This window comes from Takifugu flavidus, chromosome 1, assembly GCF_003711565.1.
Source record: "Takifugu flavidus isolate HTHZ2018 chromosome 1, ASM371156v2, whole genome shotgun sequence".
NCBI lineage: Eukaryota > Metazoa > Chordata > Actinopteri > Tetraodontiformes > Tetraodontidae > Takifugu > Takifugu flavidus.
The window spans coordinates 1,858,881-1,877,596 of record NC_079520.1 but is presented as its reverse complement, the minus strand read 5'-3'; the positions used below and the strand labels follow the sequence as shown (position 1 = coordinate 1,877,596).

Sequence of the window (18,716 nt, the reverse complement as noted above, 5' to 3'; positions counted from 1 at the left end):
TAAATATATAATACAAAAAATGTATTTTATTTGTTATAATAAAAGGACATTATCCCATTCCAAGATACAATTTTTTATGTGACAACAAACGTTTGAATATTGAATTCGAAATATATGGATTGCTCTTTAATATGGTCTTCTTCTGCCGCCTCCTTCCGTTAACCCCCACTTAGTTTGAGAGAAGATGAAAATGTCATGTCCCTCTCATGTCCCTCTCATGTCCCCCTCATGTCCCCCTCATGTCCCTCTCATGTCCCCCTCATGTCCCCCTCATGTCCCCCTTATGTCCCCCTCATGTCCCCCTCATGTCCCTCTCATGTCCCTCTCATGTCCCTCTCATGCCCCCCTCATGTCCCTCTCATGTCCCTCTCATGTCCCCCTCATGTCCCCCTTATGTCCCCCTCATGTCCCTGTTATGTCTCTCTCATGCCCCCCTCATGTCCCCCTTATGTCCCCCTCATGTCCCTCTCATGCCCCTCTCATGTCCCCCTCATGTCCCTCTCATGCCCCCCTTATGTCCCTCTCATGTCCCTCTCATGCCCCCCTCATATCCCCCTCATGTCCCCCTCATGTCCCTCACATGTCCCCCACATGTCCCTCTCATGCCCCCCTCATGTCCCTCTCATGCCCCCCTCATGTCCCTCTCATGTCCCTCTCATGCCCCCCTCATGTCCCTCTCATGTCCCTCTCATGTCCCCCTCATGTCCCCCTCATGTCCCCTTCATGTCCCTGTTATGTCCCTCTCATGCCCCCCTCATATCCCCCTCATGTCCCTCTCATGCCCCCCTCATGTCCCTCTCAGGACAAGGTGGGAGACGGTATTAGTAGTAGCCAGCTGTGGCCACAGGGGGTCAGTGTGGCATCTATCAACCGCAGAAGAAAAGACAGAAGAAGAACGAGCCGAGGTCAAAGTTGAATTTACCAAAAACATGGGAGAACACGCCGGCATCCGCGTGGTCCACCGAAGTGGCAGTAAATTAAACTTCAGGCCACCTGTCATCACTAATGACTCAAAGTGAGTGCTCGCCGTAATGCAGATGATGGCCGATGCTATTTCAGTGTGTTGCCGAGACGTGTTGGAGAAGCAAGCCTTGTGTTAGCGGTTAGCCTTAGCCGTGCACGCTGATACCTGGACCTTCGTGATGTTTACGCTGGCGTTGAAGTGCTCGTTTCACATTTCTGTACTTTTCCTGAAAGTCACACTAGGCCGGGTGCCATCTGAAATAACTGACTGGCTTATGCGCGTGTTTTGTGGGTGCAGGTTCCTGTTGTGTGCTTCGGGAGAATGCGTAAAAGTGTTCAGCACCTCCACCGAGGAGTGCATTCACAACCTCCGGGGACACACAGACCTGGTGACCGGTGTTCACCTCAACCCCTGTAACCACCTGCAGGTACACTCACCACAGTCTCGAGCAAAAACAGTTCATAGTTGACACATGTCCCGTGCAGAAGCAGTTTTTCTTTATAAGCTATAAGTCGCATCCTTTTAGTCATATGAAATGAACTGCTAACAAAATGAGTTTGGGAAAATAATGTCAAATATGTTCCTGTTTATTGCAGGCATACTCTTGCTCAACAGATGGCACTCTTAGACTCTGGGACTTTATGGATGGCATTCTGATCAAGGTAGTGGATAATTCTGGCTGGGCATGACAACAGTTTTCAAATAACACAAGTGGTAGAATTTGAACTCAAGAGAACAACATAATATACATGTGTGCTGTGTTTTAACAATTTTTTCAGACCTATCTCATCAAATACAAGATTTATTCTATGTACACATCTGCATACCACAAAGGAGTCATCTTCATCATCGCTCCTGTGCAAGACAGCAAAGGATCTGGTAGGTTATTATGACATTTGTTCAAATCTTGCACTGTCAGCATCATTGTAGCAAAATCCATGCTGATATTATGGATACGATGTCCTCTTAGGCACCAGATGCATATAGTTTCTTGCGGTTGTGTCCTCCCTGAATAAAACCCACGCTGGTAATATACTCATGTGCTCATGTCTTCTGCTGCGGTTTTATCTATGGCAGGCTGATGATATTGTCAAAAGACCAGGCTTTTATCATTGCAGCATAATGATGAAAAGTAACTAAAGTCGTAGTTTGTATGTTGTTCAGTTGAGTTTTTGTACGCATCGGATGTAGCCACTAGGTGGCTGTATTGAATTAAATATGTGCGTGTTCATATATACACACACTGATATGTCTATATGTATATATATGCATATCTGAAATATGTATTTCAGATTCTTATATATATACACGTATAAAACTGTGTGTATGCATATATATGTACAGTATAAATTTTTGGCCACATTCCCATAATAAGGAGTCAAATTAATCTGGAGATGATGCTTCATACTCACACCTGAGGTGTCAGGGATATATTCTTGTGCTCAGATGTCACCCAAAACTGGTCATAACTGGAATTGAAAGGTGAGAAGTGGGGCTAATTGCCCAGTAAAACTGGGTGAGAGGTCGCTTGCAGAGAATGTGTAATGGCTCCGTGTGTGTCTGCACAGAAGTGTTCCAGCTGCTCGCGCTGCATCTGCCACAGAGTGGAGATCAGATGGTGGAGGCCAGCCAGCTTTCCGTTGTGCTTGAAGATGTCAGCTCCAACCCTGCGGCCGTCTCCCTGGGCAGAGGGGTTGGTTCTTCAGTTAGACTCACACACCTGACACCTTTTCACAGACACACATGAACAACTACTGGCTACACTTTTACTCCAGCTCTAATTAGGTTTTGTCTAAGTGAAATAAAGGATTTTATGTGACAACCTGAGTATTGCCTGAACGTCACGGACAATGTTGCTCATGGTCATAAACTGAACTCCATTGTTTCTCCTTGCAGGGTGAATATATTGCTTCAATTAAGTGTTTGCAACTAGAGGTCTTCTTCTTCAAGAAGCAGAAATCCTACAGGTGAGCGCTGACGTGGCCGTCGGAAGCGACCGTCGCACTTTTTGGTCAATATTGACTTGAAACAAAAGTAAAAATCCATCTTTTCATAAAGGCAAAGGAGGATTTGTCACGTGTGAAATAAAGTCTTTGGATTTTAATAGGTTGTTCCTCAAAGTCGACAACAAGAAGGGGGCCAAGAACACGTTCACGTGTGTCACGTGTCACCCAAAAGATGACTGCATCGCCACGGGACACGAAGACGGCAAGATTCGCCTGTGGTGAGTTTCTGAATGTGACTCAGCGTTTTCCTGCATTTACAGCTTTTGGGGTGGCGGCAGGCCACACAGGTTGACCATTAACTCTGCCTGCCTCTCCAATATTATTATTGTTAGTATAACAGTATATATACGTAGTGGCTTTGCATGAATTAGCTCTCAGGCCATTCCTGTTTCTTTTCCCGGGCTTTTTTAGACTTCTATGGTCACATTTTCTTTTTTACCACCACACTCGGGGTAGCAGCGCAGCAACTCTGACGGTGCTTTCTATTGGTGGTGTTAGAGTTGGAACAGCAGCTCAGACACACGGGTGACCTGGCACGGGAGAACGAGCAGCAGTTCACTGTGGAACACCCTCCGTCGCTCCGCTGCTCCGCTGCAAACCTCCGTTTATTCACATCAGCTTGTTATTTGTGGTATTTCACCCCCTCCCGAGACGCTCTCAAGGTTTCAGATAAGCAGTTTCACAATAAATCTGGTATTCTGGACAAGTGTATTAATATAAAGAAAAGTGAAAATCACTCTGTTCCTCCTTCATCTGCTTAGGTGCTAAACATACAGATGCATTTAAGCGATAATAATAGAATAATTATTCTCACAGTGGAAAGAGCCACAATCTCGTAACGACGTCTCGATGGTCAATGAGAAGCTTTGACAGCCCCTTTTAATTCTTGTTTCTCCTACGGACATGAAAGGACTTAATTACGTTACATTACTCTAATACCAGGGTGAGTTTCAGACCTGTCCTGTGAAAAGTAAAACTCTTAGTGAGAGACATCTAAAGAGAACACAGGGGAGTTGGAAGCAACCAGGATTCCAGGAGGAATAAGGCTCAGAGTGGCCCAACTAGAGACAGAAGGACAAGGGACATGGAAGCGTCCCACTGTCACCTGGACGGTCCTGTTCCTGAGTGGGAGGAAGAGTGGCTCCAGAGGTCCTCGAACTGGGTTTGGCACAACAGTGTGTGGGGCAGGACTGCATGTGGTCCTGGAGAGAAGAAAAGACGTGAACGTGCTCCTCCACGAGTCCAAACGTCTAAATCTGAGGACGGATGTCTGAAGATTGTCATGATGAGCAGACGTAAAAGAACCAGCAGTGTTCCTGATGGCTCACAGCCTGTTTCAGAGGCCTGTGAGGGACACTGTGAGGGAACCGTCCAACAGCTGGACAGAGGAGAGACGCCGTCCCTCATCAAAGGTGAGGTCTACAGGACAACAGCTGAGGACTCTGCAGAGGACCATGCAAAGGCAGGAAGGGACCCGCTGGAGGCCGGCCACCAGAATCTGCTCTTGGAAAAGAAGATTTCAGAGTTGCAGCAGTTTAGTGAAGAAGTGCTGAAGCCAGAGGAAGAAGACAAAATGCTGGGAGACGTGAACGCCCTCAACTCCAGCTGGGATGGAGATCACCATCTGGCTGAGACGGTCCAGAGTTCAGTCCTGAGACGTGATGATCTGACCCAGCAGATCACAGAAGGGACAGATAAACGCTCCGGATTATTGTGAGCTTGTGAGGAAAAAGAAGAAACGTGGGTTCTTCAGGTTCTTCGGAAATCTGAAGAAGAATTCAAAGAAGAAAACGAAGGAAAACTGTCCGCAAATGTGCGGGGAAGAGACGCAGACGTCCAGCTGAGATGGAGCCGGTCCCTCCGCTCTGCTTACTGTCTCCTTTGACTCCTGTTTGACCATTAATAACCTTTAAAAGAAACATGGTTTTCTCCTCTATTCACACACACACACATATATAAAAATATATGTATAGCATCCATATCTGAATCTCGTACTAAACATTGACCTCAACTTATATTGGATTTAAGAATGATTTAAGATGTTGATGCTTATTAAGTGTGATGGCGTTCTCTCTGTCCATGTGGCTTCATCAGGTCGAATCCCAGCAGGTGGTCTTCCCCTGAAGGCCTCCGCAGTTTTGAGCCGTTATACCTTTTCCTGTCGTCTGTCATCGGGTGTTTTGATCAGGAGGACGACCTTTAACACGACCTTTCAAATTTAGAAAATAATGTTCAGTGGTCTATTTCCACCCAGCGCCACCTGCCCTCAGCGGCTGGAGGATGTTTGAAATTCCTCCAGCGCTCCAACGGCCCCGGAGGTTGTGCACATTCTAGGCTACTCTTCTGTCAGAAGTCAGAATAGAACGAGTCCTGTAATCATTTCCTTCTCCATCGGTTCCTGCTGAGTCACGTCTCTCCTCCTCTCAGATCATCTCAATACTCACTTCCTTTACCAGAGTTATTGTTTATCAGTGGAAAAAACACATCCTTCCTCTCAGAGGCATCCTTGTCCATTTCATGAAGCAACACCGATCCCAAATCCCCCTGAAACCTATTTCCTGTTGTCTGGTTGGTCTTTATTTTCAGGAGAAACTTTAACCATAAAAAGGAGTACACGTACACCACCCTGCACTGGCACCACAGCGCAGTCGCCTCGCTGTGCTTCACCCCGGAAGGTAAAGACCCGCATCCACGTTCTTCAGGGCTCAGATTTCTGCTTCGCCTCCGATCGTGAGCGGGTTTGGTTTTTCCCGCCCAGGCACCAACCTGCTGAGCGGAGGTGTGGAGTCTGTCCTCGTCCAGTGGAAATACCGAGAGAACCAGCGCGACTTCCTGCCCCGCCTGGGAGCTGCCATCACTCACGTGGCCGTCTCGCCAGACGGAGCGCTGTTCTGCTGCTCGCACAGCGACAACAGTAAGCGCTGACCCGTTCCCACCACACGTTACTCCCTCTTTACTGGTTCCCACCGTTGAAGTACGGAATAGGCTACTGAATTTATCACCTTTGACCACAGTAGCACAAACTCCTGTATTGAGAAACTCCCTTTTCCGTTCTCCTTTGTGACAGAAGTGTCTTTAGCTGCGTCGTGATTGGTAGATTTGTCTCTTCGAAACCTCCGACGTGTTTTGTGCTTTTTGAAAATGCTGTGGTCATTTTTAAACGAGCGCTCTGACCTCTTGTGCTAACTGACTCTCTGTTGTCACCTCAGAAATCACAATCATCCAGAACTGTGTGAACGTGTCGGCGGTTATTCAGGGCCTGGTCAGAGGTGGGTACAACAGCACAAACGCCCGAAAGAAACACACAGACGTGTGGAGAATTAAAAAATCTTGCTTTTCGTGAGATTCTGTTGCAGTTTTAGGTTTGAAACCAACTATGTGTGAACTTAGTCCAGGAAAATATGCAACGAAAAGGCTAAAGACAAATACAGCGCTGTGTTTTAGAGGAGACTGATTGGAATAAACAAACGGCAGCAGTGATGACATGAAGAACAAGCCAAACTGGCCGACCCTGCTCTCAACAATCAGATTTTTGGCAGCTTAACATCCGTTTCCAAACTCCTAATCTGTTGGAGACATTTGACTGAGTTCTGGTAACTCGCTGCTTCATGTGCCGTTGCAGGAGAAAGTGCCAGGACGGACTTGATGGTGGACCCACGCACCAAATGCCTGGTGCTGAATGGGAATCCAGGTCACCTGCAGTTTTACTCCCTCCAGAGAGACAAACTGCTGTACAACGTAAGGCTGAGGAAGAACCCTTCCTCCGTTTAAATTAGCCTTCCTTTGGACTTCAGCTGAAAGTGGCCTTCTCTCTTCCCCACAGCTGGACATCGTTCAGCAGGAGTTCATTCATGAGTTGGGGCTGCAGCAGTTTGAGGTGGTCAACGCAGCCTTCGATGGTCCTGGCAACTGGCTGGCGACCGTGGAGGAACGGAGACGGAAAGCTGCCGAGCTGGAGCTCAACTTGAAACTCTGGGCTTTTGATGAGCAAACGCAAAGGTACAGATGTCTGAGCGCGACAGTAGAGATGATCCGGACTCATTGGGCAGAGGTTACCGGTCCTCAATGCAACGCTTGTTGTCCTCACAGCTTTGTGCTCAACACCACCATCGTGGCCCCGCATGATTCACAAGTTACAGACTTGTGCTTCTGCCGGGCCTCAGACAGCCAGACCACCCTGCTGGTCTCAGCCAGCAAGGACGGCCACTTCAAAGCCTGGCAGCTCGCCGCACAGACCGAGGGTAAGGCCTCCCCTTGGGTTTCTGACAGCTTACCCAGCTGAAAGGGAATCTGGCTCAGTGGCGTCGAAGTATGTTAATAGTTTCTCTTCTCTTAAATTTTTCTATTTTGTGGCTGAAGTAAATGGTTCTGACAATCAGAGTTTCCCCGTCCGTGGTCCCCTCCTGCTGGGCTCTGGACAGCCCCTGTTTTACAAGGCGTGCTACGTCCTGGACCGGTCGCTCAGCTCGTCAGAGCCCTCAGTTCACCTGTCCCCCGGTTCACCTGTCCCCTGGTTCACCTGTTCCCCGGTTCACCTGTCCCCCATATGCATGTGTGTAGCCTATGGAATGGCCTGCTTCCACGTGTACCCAGAGCAAACCCATGCAGACATGGGCAGAACATGCAAACTCCACAAAGAGAAGAACCTAACGTGCTACTCCGGAAGGGCTTTCCTGCTAGCTTGCTAATTCCAGAGAGAACTGCGAACATTAACTGCCAGCTATCCCTTATTCCCCTTTGATCCCTCCATCATCACACTCATCTCTGCCGGGTGATTTGGTCAAACCGGGACTCTCGGTTCCTTCTTCGTGCCAGCCACATTTCGGCTTAGCAACTGTCAGCGATAAGCAAAGTTAGGCTGCATTTCTCACTAATCCTGCACCCTCCCACCCTCACGCCAGCCGACGGAGGTCCCTCCTGGTCCTGTGATTTCGTCGGGGCCTATCGGGGACTGGTACCCGAGTGCTGCTGTTTCTCAGCTGATGGTTCCCTGTTGGCCGTCAGCTTCCAGGAGGTGGTGACCGTGTGGAGCCCCGGCTCCTGGGAGCTCCTGACCACGCTCTCACAGCCCCCAAAATCCATCAGGTCAGAACATCGACGTGCGCTCCAATAGTTTGCTTGACTGTGCAGAATATCGCTCAGAGCAACACCCTGATCACGCAGATAAAAGTGTTCTTGTTTGTCGCCCTTTGTAGAATGATTTCAGCTCATATAGATATATATTAAGAATAAGACATGTGAATAATGGAGGGAAAACAGCATCACTGTTGAGCATCTTGGATAAGGAACCTAAAGCATATCGGGCAAAATGAAGACGTCCTCTTATGAAAGTGATTAAAGTGTAGTTCACCCTGGCCCAGAGCGACCGTGCAACTGTCAACAAACGGTTAAAACGCACACACAGCGTCACTGAGCGAGCCTTTGTCTTGAGTTTAGCTGATTAGTGTGTGGGACGGTTATTCAGCAGTTACACGTTGGCAGCGGCGCCGTTATTCCTGCAGGGGGGTGTGAGCGCTTGACAGTTTCACAGTGTTTCTGCAGCCTCACAAATGTTTCACGCGGGTCAACAAGGACACAAATGCAGAAGTAGAAAAAAAAACAGAACCAACTTGCATTTACTTCCCATTTGAAATCGTTTCTCAGGCTCAAAAGCAACATTTGCTGTTTTAAAAAAAAATGAAAGTGGAAAAAAGCCCATGCTTGAAAGTTGGAGATGTTATGCTCAGCTGTTTTGACAGCTGTCTGGTTCCCTTTACATAATGACCACCTATAGATGTTTGAGCTGGGTCCTCACCAACCTCAGGCTCTTTTCTGGAAATCCTTTTTTAAATATTTTAATAGAACAGAATCCAAAACACATTAGAAAGTGCACCTGACTCAAACCTTCCAGGTGTTGAGACCATTTGTAGCTCCAAAGGGCTTGAGTGCTAATCCTGTGAAATATGCAGAGTGTGAGGAACTGTTTCCTCTGAGGGTGCATTTTAAACAAAAAGGCCTTTTTTCCCCTCTTCTGTCAGGAACCTGTGTTTTGGCCGTTTGAGCTGTTCCAAGTATCTGGTGGGAACCGCCGGCAACAACCTGCTGTGCTGCTGGAACCTCCTCACCTGCTCCTGTGAGGCTGCATCTTCAGAGTCAGTTTGAGGTCACAGGAAGTTGCCAGTGCGTTCTTAACTGTTTCCTGCCTCCAACAGTGGAGTGGAGCACATCCATGGAGGTCACGCTGCTGCTGGCAGACCCCCACTCTGACAACATGGCGGCCTTCTGCTGGCAGGACAAATGCACAGACCGTAAGAGCCATGGTTCGGTACCTTTCCTGCTCTCGCCTGTAACATTAGATAAAGATAACAACATATCACTCCTGCTTTTGGAGTGTGTTTGCATTGATCAGCTCTGGTTAAAGGCGGGTATCATTTCTGAAGGTTCCCGTGGAATAAACATGTCCTTGACACACCAAATCCGGTTTTCTCTCTTGTCCTCAGTGTTTGTGTTCAAGCCCAGCGAACCTCGGCCGCTCTTCTCCCACAAGGCCGTGTGCTCGGGGAAGGTGTCTCGCGCTGTCTTCGCCCCCAGAGAGGAGATGCTGGAGAGCTGTGAGGAGAGCAGCCAGTGGCTCAACCGCTCCCAGCTGTGCTTCCTCACTCAGAACATGGTAAACATGAACTCATATCTCCCTGATCAGTGTCTTTTTTTCCTATCAGTGTGCAGTCGGTGGCCCGTGGTTGAATTCAAAATGAGTGGATATGAATTCTTCCTCGTTGCAGGACCTCATGACCTTCACCACCGAGACCGAGGAAGAAAAACTGATGGCGTCCAGCAAACAGGTAGGACACGACCGGCCCTGGACGAGCATTCCCAGCCTTACAAAGAGGAGTGTGTTTCCACAGTCATCTGTTCTGGGCAGCCCGGCGACCGGCTGTAGATGAAGATGGATGACGGCAGAGCCGCCACAATGTTTATTTAAAAGTTTAAAAGTTAAACTGCCCCCAAACTACATCACTGGCGTCCTTTTAGACGTGTTTATCCATCCACATTGATTGATGCCTTCTGTTCTTCCTCACCCCCTTTAAGCTGGTCATCGATGACAGCGTTGCCATGACGCCTTTCTACCTGTTGCTGGGGAAACACCGCTGTCAAACACTGGAAATGAGAGACAAGGAGAGCAGCTGGGGGTCAGCTGAGAGGACGCCGCTGCCAAAGGGCTCCGTGGCTGTGAAGGAGGTCAGCCAAAGATCCATTTCGTTTCTGGCTCGTCTGATTGGTGGAAATTTAAAAGAATTGTTGCCTTTGGAGGTTTATTGATCCAAACTTGAGTTCTCATCACACGTTTAAAGCGGAGATGAGTGTTTGACATCTGGTCCAAGGTTCATGTCACGGATTATTTCTCCTCTGTCAGCTTCTCCAGACCCCCGCCCACGTGCTGCCCCCCACCTCCGTCCTGTGCGCCATGTTCGTCGAGTCTCTGCTGGTCTCGGTCACAGACTCCAGGTCAGTTTCACCATGAAACAGCACATCTGAACTTGCTGAGTCAGCGACTTCAGATTCCTCATTTCACCCCTGCTTCTGAAAACATGTGAACGTCATGTTGATCTTTTCCCCCCCTCCCCCCCGCTTGGTCTCAGGGAGGAAGACGAGCCAGAAGAGGAAGAAATGGAAGGTGAGAGCGAGGAGGATTCGGAGGAGAATGTGGCGCTGAGAGCGGAGCCGGCGCCGCTGGGCAGGGAGATGGTGGACTCTGCCCCTCTGACCAAAGCCCAGACCAGAGAACTGAGGAGGCTGGTGAAACTGGACCACGGCTGGTTCTCCGACCTGCTGGACTCCTGAAGATCTACAGAGATGAACAGTTACAGATGCAGCAGCCACACAAAGTTTTCATCTTTGCTCTTTTTTTATTGTTTTTTTAAAACCTCCTGCCTCGTCTTGTTTAAAAAAGATCCAACTATTAATAAATATTCGTTCAGATGTGCACTGGTTTTTAGCTCCACGAGCGACTGGAAGCTGCCAGCAGCCGTGGCTTCCTGCTGGCTTTGCTGCTCTCTCACTGCAGGTCTCCACCAACGACCTGATGGAGCAGCTGAACAAACCTTCCCGTTGTCACTCACCCAGGAGAGCGGAGCACCACGGGACATCGGAACAGGTGGAAAACTGAAGAGCTCAGTTTTGAAATCTGCGATGTGAGAGACTTTACGTGGTGTCTTGGGTGGGGAAGGAAGAGGAAGATTATCATGAGTCCCAGTTCCCCTTCCTCTGGTCATATGGTCCAAACATGTTCAGCATCATTTTGAGGAACAGCAACTTTGAAAATGTACATTTAAGAGAAGATGCTGATTATTAAATGTTTTTCTCCATCATCACTATTGCGCCTTCATCAGCTGCTATTTGGAGTTCAGGTTAGCTCTTAAAGTGGCACCAACTCCTCACGACAACGGGACAGATGGAGCAGGTTTGGTCTGACGGTGCTGAAATGACGAACAGTGTCAGAGCCCAGACTGAGCTCTTTTGTCCTGCCAGAACCAGGTCACACACACACACACACTTGAGCTGGTGTTCAAGTCCAGATCATCCAGCTCAGCATTAAAGCACAGTTAAAGACCGTCTGTCTGAAAGAACAGACCGAGGAAGAAATTAGCAGCTAATTCTACTGTGGTATGTGACCTCACACAGCAGCCGACCCACCCCCCCGAACACACACACACACCGCAGTATCCCAACCACGAGAGAAACCTCAGCACACGTTTGACAGTGAAAGTTTCTTTATTTAAGATGCCATGTAACACAATCTGTACCATGGAGTGTGATTACAAAATGTCTTGAAGTGCAACTAAAAATATTCTGTATAAGTATTTACAGACAGGGATGTAATAAACAGGCACTCAGTATATATATCTTAATAAACGGCAGCTACTTCACCAACAGAACAGTTATGGCGGCGTGCGATATTCCTGAATCAGCAGATTGGCTGGTTTAAGAGCGGGATCTGAGGTTGGCTTTAACCTGAGTGGAATAAGATTTTCCTGCCTGCGCACATCAAGCAACACCTGGAAAAACCCTGACTCAACCTCTGGCGGGCTGAGAAGGAGCCTTCTGTTCTCCTCTGCTACGTCTGCTTCTGTTTCCAACCTAAACAAAGTGTTTCGCCCTGCTCACCAAAAACTGAGGGGGTTGTCGTGGTCGGGGAGGGTCAGACCGCCGCCGTGGTGCGGCCGCGTGTGTGCACACCGCTTTTCAAGGCTTCACTACAATAAGGCGGTTTATGCTACATGAGCTCTGAATTTGGGTGGATTTGCTCAGTTCGTTAGCCTTGAGGCTGGTAGGGACATGACTAAGATCTGCTGACTAAGCTGACGTGTGTATCCATGTTTGACTTGTTTATTTAGCTTAAATAGTTGCATTATGTGCCTTCTAAAGTCCCCCTCCCCAACTCTCACACCGAAAAGGAGGCAAAGTGGTGTGAATAAAATCAAGTAAAGGTTTACTGGGGGGGGGTTGCAAAATCACTTATCGTGCAGTTAAATCGCCTCAAACGCTCATGTAACAATCGTGATTGGAAAATTAATCCAAAGAACAATATAAACTAGTAGAAAATAAAATTTTAGTACATTCTAGAACAGCTTTTTATGAACGCAAAACTAAATCTACACCTCTATTGTCACCTGATGTAAAAATATATATATTTGGAATGCTTCAGATCTCTGGATTCCCTCACTTCCTTTTTGATGCTATAGATGGATTAAGACTTTGGTAACTGAATCTGTGGGGCACAAATGTGCACATGCAACAAAACACCGATGATACAGATATCATGAAAGCCAACTTTCCTGAATAAATAGCACAACCCTCAAGATTAAAGAGACTTGATCCCAGTTTGGTAAAGAGGATCTGGAAGACGCCCACCGTGCACGTCTAGGGGAACAGCTAGCTTACACAGCTGTAGCACCAATGCTTCTGGGGTCTTTTCTGCAACATCTAAACCCCCGATTCCAGCCTCGGTGCCAGATTCCCTGCAAGATTTCCTACTTGCCTCTGAGTGAGTAAAGGAGACTCCTATGGCATCTCATCCCCTGGGTATTGAGTAGCACCGACACTGGGGCAAAAGCTGAGAAGGCCTCGATCCACGTCTGACAGTACGCACGTTTCACAGGAGGATCTGTACGTGATCGACTGACTCCCAGAAGGCAGAAACCATATTTACAGGTCGGTGGGGATTAGTCGTCTATATCTGTAAGCTGCTGCTAACGAGTCATACATTTTAATGGCAATATCCTGCAAAGCATGTTATGGTACTCATATTAGCATTAGCATTCTTTCAGCTACAAAGCAAGATGTTAGCTACGGGGGTAGGGTAGAGCTCGCGCGCTGAAGACAGAGTCTCTTTAATCGGGTTACACGGTGGTCGGAGGTGAGGGGGTCTCAACTGCCTCCACCTTCTGCTCTGGGGAGCAGCAGAGGAACAGGTGGTTTCCCAGGTTCTTGAAGGCAAACCTAAAGTACATCATGTGACCCATGGCCACGAAGGAGACCGAGATGATGACCAGCAGGCCGAAAGCTTCTGGATTTGGAGCCAGAATCACCATGATGAAGTGCAGCAGGTCCAAGAGGTAATTCATGGAGTTCTGGACTCCGTTGATCACGCCGCGCTCGGACTCGATCACATTTTCCTGGATGAGCTGGGTCACTGTCAGGTCAAAGGACCACAGACCTGCAGGACAGAGATCACCGTTAAACATAAACGATTTCTTCGTTTTCAATTTACAGCTGCCATAAAGCCAACATAGAAGCCTGCACGTATCAACGGAAACAAAGGTTGCTGCTGACGTGGGCAGCACAGTCCCGAGGTCAGATGCTGGCGACTTATGAAAGCGTTCGACCTGAAGACTGCCGAGTCACCTCCGGAAGGTCGTAAACGGAACTGTAACACTTCGTTAAACGGCGCTAATAAAGCAACAATAACAAGAAAAGCGCATCAGCACCCGTGACGAGTGAACAGAGGATCTTCGTTTCCGGCAATTATCTCATTTCCGTTGCAACTGCGGGAAAGGGGCGGGGCTTCCATCTCAAACGCCGCGCTTCTTACCGACTCGAGCAGCGATGACGCCAGCGAAGAGCAGACTAACAGACAGCAGGGACGGCGGGTGTGAGGGCTCCGGAGAGGGTGCGGCAGTGGTGAGGTTTCCAGCCCGGACGAGGCCGGTCAGCGTGTGGTCGGCCTCTGGCAGCGTCGGCTCCCCCATCAGGTGGGTGTAAAGGTCCTGGAAGGGCGAGACGCTGAGGTCGAACGGGCTCCCCGGGGCGAAGACCGACACAACGCAGAGCATGAGGCAGGACAGCTGGGCGATGCCCGAGATGAAGCCCGTGCGGATCAGGCCGCACTTCTTGCGAATCCAGGTGAAAGCGACGGTTCCACAGATGCCCATCACGGCCGACGCCCCCATCAGCAGGCTGAGGATGGAGCCGTTGAGGCCCTGCGTGTAGGCGTAGCCGGTGGTGATGCAGTCGAATCCCAGCACCGTCATGTAGAGGAAGGCCAGGGACATGCCGGCGAAGAAGATGTTCTGGTTGTAGTAGGCCACCCAGCCCGACTTAACGGTGCGCAGGGGTTCGGTCATCTGGTAGAAACAGCCGTGCTTCTGGGGGGAGTCGGCGTCGTTGGGGACGGAGATTTCGTTCATCAGCGGCTGAGACGACTCCTCGGGACTCTGGCCGCCCTCCAGGTCTGAGCAGGAGAGACGCAAACACAGGTTGAGCTACATCTAGCCTCATCGCACTCCAAACGCTGGCGAGCTGGCCGCTACCTTTGGGGACGTTGAGCTGTTTGAGCTCCTGCTGCTGCGGCTCCTTCTGCCCGGCCTTCACGGCCAAGGCCGGCGTCATCTTATACACCTTCCAGAGCAGCGTGTACTCCACAAACATGGAGCACAGGTTCCAGCCGGAGATGAAGCCGCAGCCGATGAAATGGGAGCCGAAGGCCATGATCTGGCCTACCAGCATGGGGGCGAGGATGTTGGTCAGCTGGTCGATGATCCGCACCGTGGCGTTCATGTCTGCCAAGAAAGGGGGGGGGGGGGGGGGTCAGTGCTGACACCAACACAAAAAACTACAAGAAGTTTGTTAAGTCGCCTGATAGTACGCAGCTAATTTTCTCTTAATTATCAGCTCATTAAACTGCGTGTGGGAACCAGTCCAAGGAGGCAGGATGCCAGCTTCCTGTCCCACTTCAGCCATCTAAGTGAGCTCTGTTGCCTTGGCGACGGACCGATGAGTACAGAACCTCACAGAGCGATAGTGGAAGACGACAGGCCGCGGTTTAAAAGTATTTATGGCCTTTGTTGCCATCGAGAAGCAAAACACTCAGCAAGCAAAACAATATTTACTGGAGACGATCAAAGTCAAATCAGAGAAGAACGTCGAGAGGACGAGGATAAGACAAAGTTCGTCGTGTTCACAGTATTCCACCACGTCAGCCAACCTTTAAAATAGCACATAAAAGCTGAAAATGAGAGTGGGGCCACATCCTGGGCCAAAGTCTTAGCACGGAGCCGATAAGGGATCACGTGAAGCCCACGCCGGGCGATAACGCAGCAGCTGATAAGGAAACACTGACCTGCCAACTTGTTGCTGTCCTGACCCGCCACAACCACCACCCAGTCCCTCTGGATGGTGATGGACGTGGCCGTGCTAGCCAGGTTAGCGATGTTGGCGATGCTGATCACCAGGATGTAGCAGGTGGTCTAAAGACAGGAGGAACAAAAAAAAGGAACATTGACTCCCCAGAAGTTTGAGGGGACCGAAAAAGTTCTTTTCCTCTGACTAAAAGGATCAAACCAACCGAATGATTCATTTTTCTGTCGCTTATGTTTTGGGCCGTATTTGAATGTGTTTGAACGTGAACGTGACCTGAACAAACGAAACCAGGGCAGAAAAAAATGCCGCAAACAGAGGCCAGTAATGGCAGGAGGAGGTTTGTTGATCTTCCTGAGCTCTCAAACACAGCTGCAGCAGTCAGAACGGGCCTGGCTGATTTCCTTCTCTCCCTCCATCACGTGACGCAACCTTGGAGAACCTGCTGACTGTGCAGCCTGTAACAGGACTCCACCGCTGGCCGGAATGGCCGGGACGCCGAGCGGCGCCCTTTTCAGCCCCTGGCTGACCCGTCTGGAAGCGGACTGTTTCGTAAAAGCCCTCCGGCGCCTCAACAAGTGGCGACAGGCAGCAAATCACCAACATCAATCTTCTTTTCTTTCTCTTTTGCAACACAGGAATCTGCGTTTTCCTCCAAGAGCTAAAATGTGTTTCTAGATTTAGTGTGTTTGAGCCTCCAAAGCACACGAAAGAACATCCCAACATTTTATTAAATCAAGATGGGGGAGTTGTTTATCGCTCTCGTCCCAGGAGCTGGTGAAACACGCCGATTGGACACATTATCAGCAATCAATGCCAAAGTAATGATTCAGGTTAAAAGGTTGCACTTGATAAACAAAGAAGAGCCCAACTGTGTGTGTGTGTGGGGGGGGGGGGCTCTGAAGGGTCCCCAATGAGAGATCTTACCAGAATCCAGCCGTTGTAAAGCTCCACCAGCTGAGATTTGAACTGGAAAACCACCATGAGGAGGATCCCGCACAGGATGACGCAAGTGTTCTGGACGACCAGCGAGGTCTGGGCCACTGCGGACAGGCGGCGAGGAAGATTAGCGACGCAGACGCGGTCAGAAACAAGAGATTTCGGTTCCAATCAGGCCGCTCCTGATCCAACAGCGTGACAGCCAAATTCCTCTGGGAAGACAACCAGGAGGGGCATTTGCCTGCAGTGCGTTGGATCCTTACCTTTGAGCCTGGGGTTCCGGTCCACCCAGTCCCCGATGATGGCCCCCAGCAGCAGCACGGAGCCTGCCACCACCAGCCCGTACACGGCCGTGAGCAGCAGGCTGTTCCCGTACAGCTCCACCAGGAAAACGGCCACGGCAAAGTTCCACATTCGGTCCCCCTGACATTTGATAACCAGAATTACAGGTCAAGCTGGTGGGGAATTCCTGCACTCACAACCTGACTGGACTCTTGAGAGGGGGGGGGGGGCACTTAGGAACTACCAGGTGCTGAGATATAGGGGGGAACCCTGCTGTTCCATTGTAATGACAAATGTAATAACACACCAGGGGTTATTCTCTGAGGGATCTAATCTGTCATTGAGCACCATGTGAGGATGGGAGGACCTCACTTACCCACGTTGACATCGCATGTCCCACGTAAATAAGGAATTTTGCAGAGGTGAAGAAATCTCGGACTGACACTGAAAAGGGAAGATTGAACTGTTAGTGCTCCGTTTCCATTTCCATCAAGGATCGCGTTAATCACACAAGCGACGGCTGCGGGTGACCACCTACCACAACAGCCCTTCTTGGGTCCAGAACTCTCCATGTTAGTCAGTCCAAATGGCACCGATAGTCGATGGAAAGCGTCGCTGTTTTGTCTTTGTACTGGCGCCGATAATAAAGCGGGTCAGCCCCCGGCCGCAGCTGCACGCACACAAAAGAGGGGAAAGACACCGCGTTGCTCCCGTTTTCCTCCTCTCCAAACTTAGCTAACACTGTAGCTGAAGTTGGAAAGAAATGCTTTTATAGCCTTCGGAGCTGGTAGGTCATAAAAATGACAGGAAAAGGACGCTTGGAGCTGCGCGCAACCCCGCTCCGACGACGGTCTACTCGCGGTGTGTTTACGTTCAGCTCGGATATATAGATATCTCAGGTCACGTGACCAGTATGGCCCCTGTCAAAACAAGGGTGCCCCTCCTCCCTCCCCTCCCCTCCCGCTACCGCTGGAAAACACATCTGCACAGATGAACCACAGAATTAATCATAAATGTGCGAGTTATTTGCCTGTCGGTTTTTATTAATTTATGTGTGACAGGAAAGGAATGATCGTTATGTTTTGCAAATATGTGTTTTCTAACCTTTAGACGATACTGTGGTTGGCCGATAGAGGGCGCTATCTCGGGATCAGACCGACATCTTTCCTGCTGCTTTATTCATTATAGAGCATTAAACCTTAAAATTGTGTGTTATTATACTTTGCATTAGTGTCACCACTGCCGAAGGTGGGTGAGGATTTAATTATTGTTTTCTGCCCTGTTGAGTATAATCCACAATAACAATAATAGAATCTTAGGTCAGCGACGCCAAAACTGTGTAGATATTCAAAATATGTTGATTGTCTGATATTTTCCTCTCTCTTATTTAACGACGTTGGTCCCTTTAAATTGTCATGACCTCTTTTTCAAGGAAAGCCGACTAGATTTCTCAATGTTGTTACAGTTAATGACAAATAAAACCAACACTTAGGCCAGGGACATATTTTGCTTAATCAATAAAGATAAAATGTTTCAATATTGTACCAGCTTGATATGTTTAAATATGGCTTTTGATTTTTATATATGTTGGATCTGGGAATCAGTTAAGTACATAAAATAAGTAGAGCAAATAACGGGAAAGAGAAAACACTAATGTTAATATTTAACTAAGATGGCATGCATAGTTGATGATGTGTTGTAAACTTCAATTAAACCTCAGCATTTGTGAGAAGACACATATATATATATAGCACACGTGTGGATGAGTTATATTTGTCCACCGCGTGAATGCCAACACAAAATAATCTGCAATTAAGGTATAAAGATGGGCCATAAATGCAGCAAACACTGAGTAAGTGAGCACATGGCAAATAAAACTCTTTAACTGTACCCGGAAGAGAGTTATCAGA

At 48.8% G+C, this 18,716-nt stretch overlaps 2 protein-coding genes across 2 annotated transcripts; one reads left to right on the top strand and one right to left on the bottom strand.

The window, feature by feature from the left end:
* The first annotated feature begins 893 nt into the window (after positions 1–893).
* On the top strand, positions 894–11,321 carry wdr75 (WD repeat domain 75). Its single transcript, XM_057028005.1, has 21 exons — positions 894–1,015; positions 1,262–1,391; positions 1,561–1,626; positions 1,744–1,843; positions 2,533–2,657; positions 2,861–2,931; positions 3,072–3,188; positions 5,557–5,645; positions 5,729–5,884; positions 6,180–6,239; positions 6,593–6,708; positions 6,794–6,969; positions 7,060–7,211; positions 7,872–8,055; positions 8,988–9,082; positions 9,162–9,257; positions 9,450–9,619; positions 9,732–9,791; positions 10,039–10,188; positions 10,364–10,455; positions 10,590–11,321. The coding sequence occupies exons 1-21, from the start codon at positions 930–932 to the stop codon at positions 10,789–10,791; spliced, it is 2,493 nt and encodes an 830-aa protein (XP_056883985.1). The 5' UTR covers positions 894–929; the 3' UTR covers positions 10,792–11,321.
* Positions 11,322–11,702: 381 nt separating this feature from the next.
* Positions 11,703–17,678, bottom strand: slc40a1 (solute carrier family 40 member 1). Its single transcript, XM_057028746.1, has 8 exons — positions 17,345–17,678; positions 17,183–17,250; positions 16,788–16,947; positions 16,513–16,628; positions 15,569–15,695; positions 14,760–15,008; positions 14,042–14,680; positions 11,703–13,666 (listed from the first exon to the last, which is right to left on the bottom strand). Exons 1-8 carry the CDS (start codon positions 17,376–17,378, stop codon positions 13,350–13,352), a joined length of 1,710 nt encoding a protein of 569 aa, XP_056884726.1. The 5' UTR covers positions 17,379–17,678; the 3' UTR covers positions 11,703–13,349.
* Positions 17,679–18,716: the final 1,038 nt, after the last annotated feature.

Coding starts and splice junctions, on each gene's coding strand:
- wdr75 (XM_057028005.1), top strand. CDS start 930: ATGGGAGAACACGCCGGCATCCGCGTGGTCCACCGAAGTGGCAGTAAA. Junction 1,627..1,743: donor TGGATGGCATTCTGATCAAG/GTAGTGGATAAT, acceptor CAATTTTTTCAG/ACCTATCTCATCAAATACAA. Junction 9,620..9,731: donor GCTTCCTCACTCAGAACATG/GTAAACATGAAC, acceptor TCCTCGTTGCAG/GACCTCATGACCTTCACCAC.
- slc40a1 (XM_057028746.1), bottom strand. CDS start 17,378: ATGGAGAGTTCTGGACCCAAGAAGGGCTGTTGTG. Junction 16,948..17,182: donor GACATGCGATGTCAACGTGG/GTAAGTGAGGTC, acceptor ATCAAATGTCAG/GGGGACCGAATGTGGAACTT. Junction 15,009..15,568: donor GGACAGCAACAAGTTGGCAG/GTCAGTGTTTCC, acceptor CTTTCTTGGCAG/ACATGAACGCCACGGTGCGG.